This window comes from Benincasa hispida, chromosome 8, assembly GCF_009727055.1.
Source record: "Benincasa hispida cultivar B227 chromosome 8, ASM972705v1, whole genome shotgun sequence".
Classification (NCBI taxonomy): domain Eukaryota; kingdom Viridiplantae; phylum Streptophyta; class Magnoliopsida; order Cucurbitales; family Cucurbitaceae; genus Benincasa; species Benincasa hispida.
In genome coordinates, this window is record NC_052356.1 from 38,754,549 (window position 1) to 38,767,819 (window position 13,271).

General features: G+C 30.4%; 1 protein-coding gene and 1 non-coding gene across 2 annotated transcripts; one reads left to right on the forward strand and one right to left on the reverse strand.

The window, feature by feature from the left end:
* Nucleotides 1–1,650: 1,650 nt before the first annotated feature.
* On the forward strand, nucleotides 1,651–1,731 carry TRNAL-CAG. The gene has a single exon. It is a non-coding gene; the product is annotated as a tRNA-Leu (tRNA).
* Nucleotides 1,732–10,117: 8,386 nt separating this feature from the next.
* LOC120082798 lies at nucleotides 10,118–12,399 on the reverse strand. Its single transcript, XM_039038117.1, has 2 exons — nucleotides 12,135–12,399; nucleotides 10,118–10,614 (listed from the first exon to the last, which is right to left on the reverse strand). Exons 1-2 carry the CDS (start codon nucleotides 12,343–12,345, stop codon nucleotides 10,343–10,345), a joined length of 483 nt encoding a protein of 160 aa, XP_038894045.1. The 5' UTR covers nucleotides 12,346–12,399; the 3' UTR covers nucleotides 10,118–10,342.
* Between the last annotated feature and the right edge of the window lie 872 nt (nucleotides 12,400–13,271).

A 13,271-nucleotide genomic window follows, 5' to 3' on the forward strand; every position in this document is an offset into this window, starting at 1 on the left:
GTTAGCATATTTTTATTTTAGACTCAAACTTTGGGTCAATTATACGATTATCTCTAATTTTAAGGAAAAATATAAAGAAATTGTGAAAACACAATATCCAATTGAGAATAGTCATTTTTTCATTTTCATGATTTCTGGCAAAAATACGATGTGTCGCGCCTACGTACGGATGATGGATATTTTTCCTCATTTTAGGAGAACCCATAACAACAAATAAAAAGGGAAAAAAAGTCTCATGATGATTTTAGGAAAATCCACGACAATTTAAAATTAAGATTTTGTTGAGATTTGATTTTAAATTCAATTAAATTAAGATTACAATGTTGATTTTTTTCTGCTTCTTGGACATTTCGATCAACACAACATTTTAGATGTCGACTAAGGAGGGGTTAGAATTGACGATGAATAACCTTGCTGCTCGAGGATTTTGATCAACACAACATAAACAAACAAAAAAAGCTTCTTCCTTTCAACGGCAAAATATTGAAAACAGAATATGGTGTGAATTGAAAATAAAATATAGTATGGATTATTAACAAGCACTATAGAACGCATTTGGCAAAAAAAATCATCTTCCTTTTTGTCGGTGAGTTTTATTATGTTTTAACTTTAGGTATTTCATTTTATACTCTAATGGATAACCTTAGATATTTGATTAATTTATGTTTTTGTTTTCTTGCTTCTCAATTATAGTGTGTTTTTTTTGTAAGCAACACAAATGCAACGTAAATAGTACAATTTTGACATAGTTTTACACTAACTTTAACTTTCTTTTCCAACATTTATGTAGATTTTTAGTATAGGGTATATATGTGATTCACGGTTGACATTTTTTTATACATATTATTTGCATTACTTGAGTGACTCAATATGAGTGAAGATATTTATGGGCTTAGTATGAGACAAATTCTTAGAGTCGATGGATAGAAGGCAATCAATAACTACTTTGAATATAAGGTATTTACTTATTTCGTGCAGAAATTTCGAGTTATTAATTATAATTAAATATTCTGGTTGATTAATGTCAATTTATGGGTGAAAATTGAAGTCTAATTTTTCTACTTTTCAACATTAATTTCTATTTTTTTTTTAAGATTATGCATCTATTTGTTTGATTTTGTGTGATATTACTTTAGATAGTGTTTTTGTAGAATAAAAGTTAGATTTTGGTTGATTAAGTTTGTTACATCTTGTTTTAGATTATTAATATTCTTTTTTTAAATAGAGCATAATTATAGGAATTTGGTTGTAGGGATATTTATGTCCATTATTAAAATTTAAATATTATCAAAATTAGTTATTCAGTCATTTGTCCAATCACCCAAAAATATATATCTACTTTCATTTGAGTTTCTTTGATTTATTCTTTACTTTGAAATAATATTTTGAAAATTCAAGTCAAATAGTTTTGAGAGCGTGATGAAAGTAACTATTAAAAGTTGTTTATATATATATATATATTTTAATTTGTCTAAAGATTCGATTGTTTCATTGCAAAATATAAAAGTCGTCATCTAAAAAAGAAAATGCGAAGAAACAAGTGTTATTTTTAACCGGAAAAAAAAATTAAACACAGACAAGACAATCAATAGAAACGAACGAAATCTACATAAATTGAAGTATAATTAATGTGGTGTTTGGTCATCATCTGTCAAGATGGCCGAGTTGGTCTAAGGCGCCAGTTTCAGGTACTGGTCCGAAAGGGCATGGGTTCGAATCCCATTCTTGACAAGACTAATATTATTTTTTGGTTTCTCAGGCTCCATTTCAACCGTCCGATGCCAGTCACCAACTACCAAATCCATTGATGATCTGTCAAAATGGGTTGCAAAAATTAATTCTCAATAATAATAATAATAATAATAATAAAATCATAATTAGTATTTTGATTATGTATTATATTTGGGTATCTTAATTTAGGTTGTGTTAATAATTTAGCCCAGAGTTCCTTGACTCTTAAATATATAATTATATCTCATCTATTTTAGATGATTAAAGATTTGTTTGGATTAACTTCATAAAAAAGTGATAAGAAAAACTTATTTTTATTTAAACTCTTTTGATAAAAATTAACTAAAGATGTATTTAAAATACATTTTCAAATATTTAATTTTAAAAAATAAGTCATTTTAGAAAAGATTGAAGTTTTTGACAACTATTAAAAATATATTTTGAAATATATTTTTAACCCTTTTTATCAAAAGAGTTTAAAAATGAATTTTTTAAAAAACACTTTTTTTCTTAAATCAATCCAACCGTTTTTATCAAAGGAGTTTAATATTATTTTCTTAAATCAATCCAAATATACTTAAAAAGCTATTTTGATTCAATCACTTCCAAAATGACTTTTTTAAATTAAACACTTCAAAATGTATTCTAAACACACCCTAAATATCTCACGGTCCATTCACATTAGATTTTAAAAATAATAATTCTTTTACTAGACAATTATTTAATGTTGAATACAATGGGTTAATTAGATTTGTAGGGTTTTTTTTTTAATTAGGTAAAAGGGGTAGTATTGAAATTATTTGGATAAAAGGGGTGGTTTTTTTTTGTCTTTATTCGAATGTGTCTCTTTAAGAGACGCATTCAAAAATATTTTATTATTTTTTTCAGCTTGAATGTGTGTTGAAGAGACGTATTCATTAAAAAATTAAAAAAAAAAAAAAAAAAAAAAAGAAGAATGTGTCTCTTTCATATGAATAATAACAATAATAAAAAGTTGTTTGCGTCTCTTCAAGGGCAGTTTTGGTAAAAAAAAATGTATTTTTTTTTATTTTTTATTCTTTTAACAATCCTAAAATCAACTATTTCATTACTTATGTTTTTTTATAGTGATAATAATATTAGTAATTTTTTAACAATATAAACAATAATGTTATTTTGATTAAGAAATTTCTATGATTAATTTGATATACTAAATATTAATTTTAATAATATTCAATTTGTTCCATTCTAAATCATTGTTGCCTAAAATCAACTATCTCACTAATCTCGTTTTTTTTTTTTTATTTTAATAGTAATATTACTAATTTTTTTAACAATACAAACAATAATGTTACTTTGAGATTAAGAAATTTCTATAATTGATTTGATATGCTCAATATTAATTTTAATAGTATTCAATTAGTTTAATTTCAAATCATTGTTTTTGTTTAAATTTGTTAGAAACTTATGAAAAAATATAGATATTAACTTCCGACTATTGTAAATAATATTCAAGGTTCTTTAGGATGTGTTGTAGACTGCAAGTACATTTTCTTGTTTGAATTTGATTAATAAATTTCATTATATGTACAGTTTTCTTTATTCGTGACTAGAAGAAGATTCTCTATTATGCCTGAATCGATCATGTTGAGTCACGTAGTGTTCACGATCGCCACGACCTCTTACACTTGATGGTTGACCCTCCCCTGTAAAGTGTATACGCTCACCACAATGTCGGTGTGTCATGCACTAGTCATGGACATCTGGATGGACATGTGAAGTTTGTCCTTCTTCCATACTTAGTGTACTGAGGGTTGTTCGAAAAAAATTCAAATGTTGAGAGAGAGGACATCATGGAAGTATGTGTAAAATGATCAAGTGGGGTTACTAGATATTCATTCTGAACATTAGATTGAATAAGAACATCCTGATGTCTTGCTGGATCCCCTTGTTCTTCCATTGGAACATCACCATCGAAATATCTCACTCGATATATAGAGGTGAGTCTATGCAAGGCCCTTTTAACATATAATGTCAAATTTGGAAACTCGGTTTGAAAAGGAATTGAATAACCAGTTAATGACTTTAAAATTTATTTTGGTATGCAATAAAAAAATAAAATAAAATAATCCTAGTAAACAATAAACTCATACCAATAAGTGGTAGGATGCTCCTATTTTCGCTATATATCGCCTGCTCACAGTGGAATCCCAATCAATATATCCAAGCCCAGTATCTACACCGTTGTTAATAGGAGGTCCATTAACAACCAAACTTTGACGATTTTCCTAAATTGAAATTTGAGGAGCCAAATATGCAATCCAATGGAGTTGGGCGTCTGTATTGCAAGGTTGAGGAATTTGTTGCAACATTCCAAATTGACGTATCACACGATTTGGGTGATACCACTCCACAACGAAAAAGCATATGTGTGGGCATCTAGATGTCCATATCTCATTACCATTGAGACAATATGGTGGCAATAGTTGGATGAGATGATTGTATGACTCCCAAATAATCTGCATGCATATATGTCAAAATATGAATGAACCAGAAGATTGAAACATTATCAATATATGATATATGATATATGAATTAATATAATATTACCTAGTTAGGCATATGCGTATCGAGTATGTATCTATACTATAGTAGAACATGCGTTGGTGCTCTAATTACAGAATAGTTGTCATTCCATCTACAACAATCACAAGTTGAATTTTAACTATTAGTATTTCATAATGAACACAATAATGATGAGGTAGAAATGCTTACAGTACTGCAAGTGGTCTGTCACCTAAGTTGTTCTCATATTGATGGAGTTGTTGAGGTACTAAAAGAGGAAATCGATCCCATGCCCAAATCTGCAACAATAGAAGTAAGCCTGCAATGTCTATGTCATCTATAACCGCACCCTTGCATAGTTGCCTATATAACCATGCCAGACATCTAGACCCGAACTGTACATCTTGAAAGCATCAAAATCTACTGAGAGAGGAAGATACATTAGGTGCACTCTACTGTTGGATTTATCAGGAAATACCAATCCACCAATCAATGTGAGAATATATGCTCGAGCATATCATTGAAGTTCCTCTTCATCTGCATTATCTGGTAGATGGGCAAAGTTGTTAAATTGATCAGCTAACTATGGCAGGCTAAGACGACCTCCTTTAAGAACGGCGTCATTTGTTATTATGCCTAAAAAAAGGGCACAAAGTTGTTCTCAGTCATAATTTAGTGACTCGGTCAATGATCTTCCATTAATCGGGAGTTTAAATTGGATAGCTACATCTTGAAGTGTAATCGTACACTCTCCATGCAACATGTGAAAAGTGTATGTCTCCTGTCGCCATCATTCCACTAATGTCGTTATCAGATGTTAGTCTAGTTGTATAAATTTGATACAGGAGACTCCATAAAATCCTGTAGCTCGTAGATAATTCAATATACGAGGATCTGGGTCTTTTTGCCTTCAAATAAAAGCCTCTCGTCGTCGACAATGCATAACATCAGTATGCTCGTCTTCCCAAACAGCTTCAGACCTATGGCTGCGTTATATGTACAAAATCGAGCCGTTGTATGGCCCTGTGGTAACATCTTCATCCATCTGATCCCATAAAAATAATATTAAATTTAACTTAAATACTTACTAAAAATCAATGTGATTACAATCAATAAGGAATAAACTCATCCTTGTTATAATTACAAAAAAAGTTACAAGAACAAGTCAATAAATAAATAAGTAAAAGAATCAATAAAGACAATTACAATCCAATGACTAAGTCGCATCGCGAGCTCGATTGGGACAATTTCATCTATTATGGTCTTCTTGTCTGCAAATTGTGCAACGTATCTTGTAACATTTCCTCCAATCCATCTCGTTTTGCATGCAAGAAGTACACATTCTGCCAACTTTTCTAATTCATGATTCATCCAGATAAATAGTGGGGAAGTTAGGATCAGACCAACATTTTTTATTGGGGATGGGCTCAAATTGGGGTGAATAACAGGCCAGATAAGTGGAAATTTTGTAATAATCTTCAATGTAGTAAAAGTAGTCTAACCTAATGGTCTTACACGTAACCATAGCGTGAGAACAGGGGATTCCATAACTCTGTCACTTATTGCATGTGCATGTTCTTTCACTTAACTTTATTCAGTGTGTGGTTCCACCTTTCAGTGTTATTGGGTTGATTGAGGTGGTGACATCACACAACTCTATTCGATGATCAAATATGTTAACGGAATGTTTAGTTGCACGTTGTTCCCAACGATTTATTTTCTTTATCGTATACCTATGACAAATATGACAATTACTTAGAATACCTCTATTGTTAGTATAAAAAACGTGGGATAACTAAGTTGTGAATAATTTACCTTGTGAAATACTCTCCCGATTCAAGAGCAGTCTCTATTTCTACATGATGAGCAACGAAATAAGCAATAGTTTGATAGAATGCTGCTTTGACTAGTGCAGTGATGGGTAGCTTTCTGGCTCATTTTAGAACAACATTTGTACTTTCGTCCACATTCGTGGTTAGCCATCCATAACGATAATCACCATCATGTGACTGTGTCCACTGCTTAGGATCTATGAAAGAAAAATATCGTAAGCTCTTAGGGTTTGCTGTTTTAAGTTTGACCATACAGTCATTAAACTTTCGAACTTGAAATTTTGATCCTGTACTATACACCAAGCTCTTCAATAAACTATTTTTATACTTGTCGTTAAAATTACTCGCTACATATCGCAAAGCAGAATCTGTGGTGTACTCCTACACAATCTTGTTAAGATTTCTGGTAGTAGATATAATATCTTTGTGTCTATCTAAAATTAGACGCATTCCCTCCCTTCCATACACCACATAATCCCATAAATTTCTCAAAAACCAGCCCCATGAATCAGCACTTTCCTCTGGTATAATTGCGTATGCAATTGGATAAACATGACCATTTGCATCAACTGAGCTAGCTATCAATATTGTTCCTTCATACATTCCATACAAATGGATTCCATCAATTTGAAGCAGTGGTCTGCAATGCTTGAAACCCTCAATAACAGGTCCAAACGACCGAAATACGCTATTGAACATGACAATCCTATCATCACAATCCATCTCATTTAGCCTCCAATGGATAATGTACCCGGGTTTGTGATTTGTAAAATATTCATCCATCTAGGTAGCAAATTGTACAATTTGATCCAATCTCCAAATATCTTAGCAATTGTTTTTCTTCTTCCGTCCCAAACTTTCTAGCAACTAACGAAATAACCATATTTTTTCAAGATAATATTTTGTAATGTTTTGACATCAACAGACAGATTTTTTTTTTTTTTTTAAATATGTTGCTTACCTCAGATGCAATTAGATTTGAGTCAAATTAATTGTGATCCTGACTCAATCTTGCATACACACAAGAATGAGGGTCATTATACTGGGTAATTTCAAACTTACCGTGTTTTTTACGGCAGACAACGCAAAGTCTCCACGTGCAACCATTGCCATATCTTTTACACCTAACATCCTATACTATTTTCTTCGACTCAATGACTTCAAAAGTTTGATGTCGAATGATTGAATAGCTTTTCACTGCATTTTTTAAATCCAATTTGGAATTGAATATCATCCCCTTAAGCAATGAATCAGACCCCATATTACTGTCTTCCACCGTTTTCGAATCGTGTACAATGTTCATGTCGTTCAGGTCTATCTCAGTAAAAGTTTTAGAGACTTCATGAATGCCATAAAATTCACCAAGTAATTGATCTAGATCAATATCATCATCATCTATTTCAACTTCTTCGTCGTTTGTGGCAATAGTTGGATCACAATTCATCCTCCACATTACAACTTTCCAACTCAATAGTAGTTTCAACTTCTTCTCTCGAGGTTGGACTTGGGACACTGGGTCGGGAGATATATAGTTCAACTCCATTTGGAGGGTATGGAGCGTTGCTCATCATGAAACGTACACCAGCTTCACTTCGTGTAATGAGATAGAGATGTAGAAAGTAGATCCAGTTACATAACTACCATATCTAAATATTACATCTACCCCATCATCTCTATTGATTAATGTGTTGAAGTCAACTTGACAATGCATGTTTATACGAAGAGATGGTTGTCTATCATATTCTATCTTGTTTGGCCCATTAACAATGTTTCCATGCATATAACATAAAAATTCCACAACGTCATCCATTGTAGTTTGGTCAAATCAATCTGATATTTATCATAGATTATGTAAGTATATATTAGACCAACTATATTAAAAAATATTTACACTCAAAATGAAATCTTAATTTGACCATTTAAAACATTTAATAGGTCTTCATTTTTTTCGTTTAATTAGACTAACTATATTTAAAAAAATATTTAACTTTTTGGTTGTATTCATTACAAACAATGGGTTGAAAATGGAAAGTCATAAAAAAAAAAAGTATAAAACCATAATAAAAAAATAGGTACAAGATCATGATAAATAAGTATCTGTTATTCCTATTTTTATAAAGGAATATTTTTTAAAAAAATAATATCCACCTTCAAACAAAATAATAATAAAAAATAGGTACAAAATCATGATAAGTAAGTATGTGTTATTCCTATCTTTATAAAGGAATGTTTTTTTAAAATAATATCCACCTTCAAAGAAAATAATAATAAGAACATAGGTACAAGGTCATGATAAATAAGTATGTGTTATTCCTATTTTTATAAAGAAATGTCTTTTTAAAATAATATTCACCTTCAAACAAAACCATAATAAAAAAAATAGTTACAAAATCATGATAAATAAGTATGTGTTATTCTTATTTTTATAAAGAATGTTTTTTATAATAATATTCACCTTCAAACAAAATAATAATAATAAAAAAAAATAGGTACAAAATCATGATAATTATTGTTACCAACGACATGCATCATCATTTGACCATAAATCAATGATAAATATTCTTTCATATTGACATGAATCTTTGTTCTTTAATCATCATAATATTTATAATATTAAGGTGAATAATCCAAAATAAATTGACTAGATAAACGATATAACAGTAGCAACAATAATAGTAACAATAACATTAATTAATACATTCAAACATTCAATATTCAATAATCAATATATCATTTCAAATAAAAGTAAATAACTATATACATAACCTTTGAATGAAATTTTTTCTCAGAAATAATAGCCACTGTAAACAAAATTAAAAAAATCAATGCAAAATTATGGACGTTTTATACACTTACATTTTTGTTTGATTTGAGAAATAAAACGTCCAATTAACCCACTATACAATAAACTTTCCAATTAATTCACTGTAAAATAAATTCTCCAATTAATTCACTATAAATAAAACGTTAATATTTCTCCAATTAATCCATTATAAAGTAAAATAATAATAATAATAATATCCACCGTTAAAAAAACTTTAAAATTTTTTTTTTATTTATTTACAATTACTTTAGACTTTAAAATTGTCTAATAAATATCTAATGTTAGTCCATCTAATAAGTTTTTATAGTACGTTTGATTTTGAATTTATTAGATCATTAACTTAGTGAATTTTTTAAAAAATCTAGAATCATTTAGAAGTCTAATAACCTATTTTTAATAGTTAACCTGAATAAATTTAACCCAATGTTAATCGGTAATTCTCTCTAATGAAAAACTATGAAATTAACTTAATATAAAAAAAATTATGAGAATCAATACAAAAAAAATTAACCCACTATAAAAAAAAATATATCAACTTATTAAAAGAAAAATATTACACCTTACCAAAAGAAACTTTGAATGATTGCTTGCAGAATTTTTCTTAATATCAACTGTAAACAAAATAAAAAAGAAAAAAATCAATAAAGATGATAAAAACTTAATTTTTTGTTAAATAATAAAAATATATAAACTTACCAATTAATAATATGAAGATGGTGGAAATTGAAATTGCTGTTAAATTTGAAATAGGAAGAAAATATGAAGATGGAAGATTAGTTCAACAACGAAGTAGGTGAAAAATTATTGGTTTGTTTAGGGATTTTATGTTGAAATTGAAAGGGAAGAAGACAAAACAAAAGAAGTAAATTAGCACGGTCAACAACGAGGCAGTCCACCTTCAACACACTGTCTAAATGCCAGACGATTTGAAAATTCTTTATTTTTTTATTTTTTTAATCAAGCCAGAAAAAAGAATAATAAAATATTCCCCAAGAGACGTATTTGAATAAAGACAAAAAGAAACACCCCTTTTACTTAAATAATTTCAAAACTACCCTTTTACCTAATTAAAATAAAAAAGAACCCTACAAATCTAATTAACCCCAACTAAACCATAATACAACAAATACAAGGTAGGAATTTGCATCTCCACCCTCTGGCCATGGTAATGTTATTAATTTAAATGTTAGCATTAAAAGACAAATATTAGCATCCAATTTCCCATTTAACAAAGTTCCCCAAGTTAAGGATTCAAGTTCCCATAGACCAACCATAATCATCTGATATGAGTTAAAATGAATGAAAGATTTTCAAACTAAATAAGATATTAAAAGTTGAAAATTTTCACCAAAAAATGTAAAATCTAACGACAAACAAGCATGGACTATTGAACCCACGGTATCAACATAAGTTATACCCTTCTATCTTCATCTTCAGAATCACTAGAATCACTGAAATCCTCCATTTCTTCAGCAGTTTCATTCAACTCACTTAAATCTGAATCATATTCTTCACCTGTAGAATCTTCAACTTGTCCGGGCATTCGTTGTCGAATTTCTTTCATCATCTCATGATCATCATCTTCGTGTTTACCCGATAGCTTCCTTTTCAAAATTGCCTCAAAAATTGTTGGTAATGACTCGACATCACCCTCGTAAAATTTATCAATTTTCCTCTTCAGCTCTGTAATCATAGAAAATAACTGTATTACCTCCCTAAAATCTCAAGCGTAAGAATCCAGAAACCCAGGAACACCAAATGAAGAAGCTGAGAGTATCTGTTGCTTTCTTCGCGTTCGAAAATAAAAGTTAATCATACTATCAAAAATTGATCCAGAAATAACAATAACTTTACACATATTTTAGTTCAATCGAGGTGCCCTTAATCATGACAGAAGTACTATTTAAATGGTTATTTTCGATAAAACTAAGAACACTGATACGTATTTTTCGACCAAGTGAATGGTAGATGTTCTATCAAGTATCTTTCACTAAAATACATTCTCCTTCATTTCTCAAAATACAAACTTTCTTTTACTAACATTTCTCTATGAACACCATTTTCATAATATCTCTGTACACAAACTATCTCCCAGACTTCTTATCACACACTAAACTCTTTCTACCCACTTTTATCTTTCAAACTTCCCTGCTATTTTTCTGAGCACTTTTGCTTTCTCTCAGTGATCTCTATTTTTCTCACTTATCTGCTTTGTAATTGTTGGATGATATAGTATTAAATTTGCCTTCACCTATCAGTTTAAGCTTTTGAGTCAATTGTTGATTTAAGATGGTATCAAAGCAAGTGGACCAAAGATATTTAAGATGGTATCGAAGAATCATGATTGAATCCTTGACCATCATGGGTTGGTCCAGTAGTACATAGTCTCAATAAATGACTAAGAGGTCAAGGATTCAATCTATGGTGACCACCTACCTAGGAATTAATTCCCTACAAGTTTCTTCGATACCCAAATGTTGTAGGTCTCCAAACCAAGGGTACATGAAGGAACCAATATCGCATCTGACAACTTTCACTTTTAAAAGCATTCAAGACAAGGATGACATAGCCAAGCCGTAGTGGATGCAGGGGAATGCCGGCACCATCAGGTGTCGAATCTAGATTCTGAATCCTTAAGCTTGAGGCGTTACAAAATCTATCTCTAATTTGATTATCACTTTCAATATACAGAACCAAAAAGCAAAATGAACTTTCATTACAACAGAAGTTTCTTGATAGAAGTATTTCCTTCAACAACTTTTCTGAACACATCTATTCTAAAAATTTCTCGTATTAAACAACCTATACATGAGAGGAGGATATAAATCCAAGATTTTATAGTCAACTATAGTGCTAAACTAATATCAACTCAAGAACTCAAACAATTAAACTGGAGAAAGCATACCTCTTTATATCAGTTTTGAACAGAATGACAAAGAAATGTACAATAATCTAAAGTAATTAAAAACTGCAATTATCAGGCTAACTATAAAATTACCAAGAACCATCTCATGAAAGGAAGACACAATTTGAAAGTACTTGAAATCCCACAAAGATCAGCAATATCAATATAATATCATAGAAGGCGATGGCTCATGCTTAGAAATAGGAGAGTATAGTTCATAGTGACCCCAATTTGAGAAATCATTTTCAAGAAAGGAAACACAGAGAAAATTGAGAAACAACATTGAATATTATTTTACCTTCGGTACTGACATCATCTTCGATGAGAGAATCCTTGTTTTTGGTTGAGTTCAGTCCATTGTACTTGTCATTCCCGGATGAGTAATATCGCAAAGAAAAAAAGGAAAAGGGAGAAAGTAAGAGACCAGAGCGAAAGGTTCGAAGCGGAGGAGAGACGGAAAGCGTCCGAGAATAGACATTGAAGACAGCTCCCAATAGAGCTCGTTTCATGACGTTTCTTTACAGTTTTAGGGTTTAGCCCCATTTTCTCGGGGTTTATGATCGAAGAAACGATCAGCAAAGACGAAATGATCGTGCCAATCAAGTTAGCTGTTGTATTTGTGGGCTGAGGCCCATTCATAATAAATTGGCCCATCTTTTTCTTCTTTTTCTTCTTTTTTTTCTTTTTTTCTTTTTTTTTTATTTAAAGAAACTAGAAAAAAAAATGCAAATATTCATGAAAATTTTAACTTTCATTTACCTTTCTTCACCTTACAAGTTTGAGATGTTTGTTTTAAATTTTACAAAAACAAAAACAAAAAAAAGAAAAAAAAAAGATGTTTTCAAATATAGGAAAATGAACTAAAATATTTACAATTAATAACAAAATATCAGTCTATATGTGATAGATTACTATCTATGTCTATGATAGAATAAAGATGTTTTTAACAGTTTTGTCAATTAAAATAATTTCTCAAAAAAATAACTATTTTAACGTTCGTTATAACAATAACTAGTTTTCTATTATGAATATTGTAAAAGAAAATAGATACTCATTACTTAGTGCCCCAAAGGCTATGTGTCACCATTCATGTTGTCCATGTGCCATCACTAACGACCATTCCTGGCTTGGCTCCGATAATGTAATTCCAGGAGGAGTCAGTAGTTGGGCACTGGATCCCTTCGGACCTAGAGAACGTGGGATGCTTGGTCGGGGTGAGAAAAACAGGAGTTGGAGACGTTATAGGAGTTCAAATAATGTGATTCCGAGTAAAGTCAAAGGGGTATGTCTCCACTCAGATTATGCTGGTGCCTTGAGAATGCTGACTGGATTATTCTAGGATTAGAAGCTAATTAAACTAGAACCTCGCAAAGAAATTGCTTGATGAGTTGTCGGGCGTAGCGCACCGCATGTTAATCTTTCGATTTTTGGATCT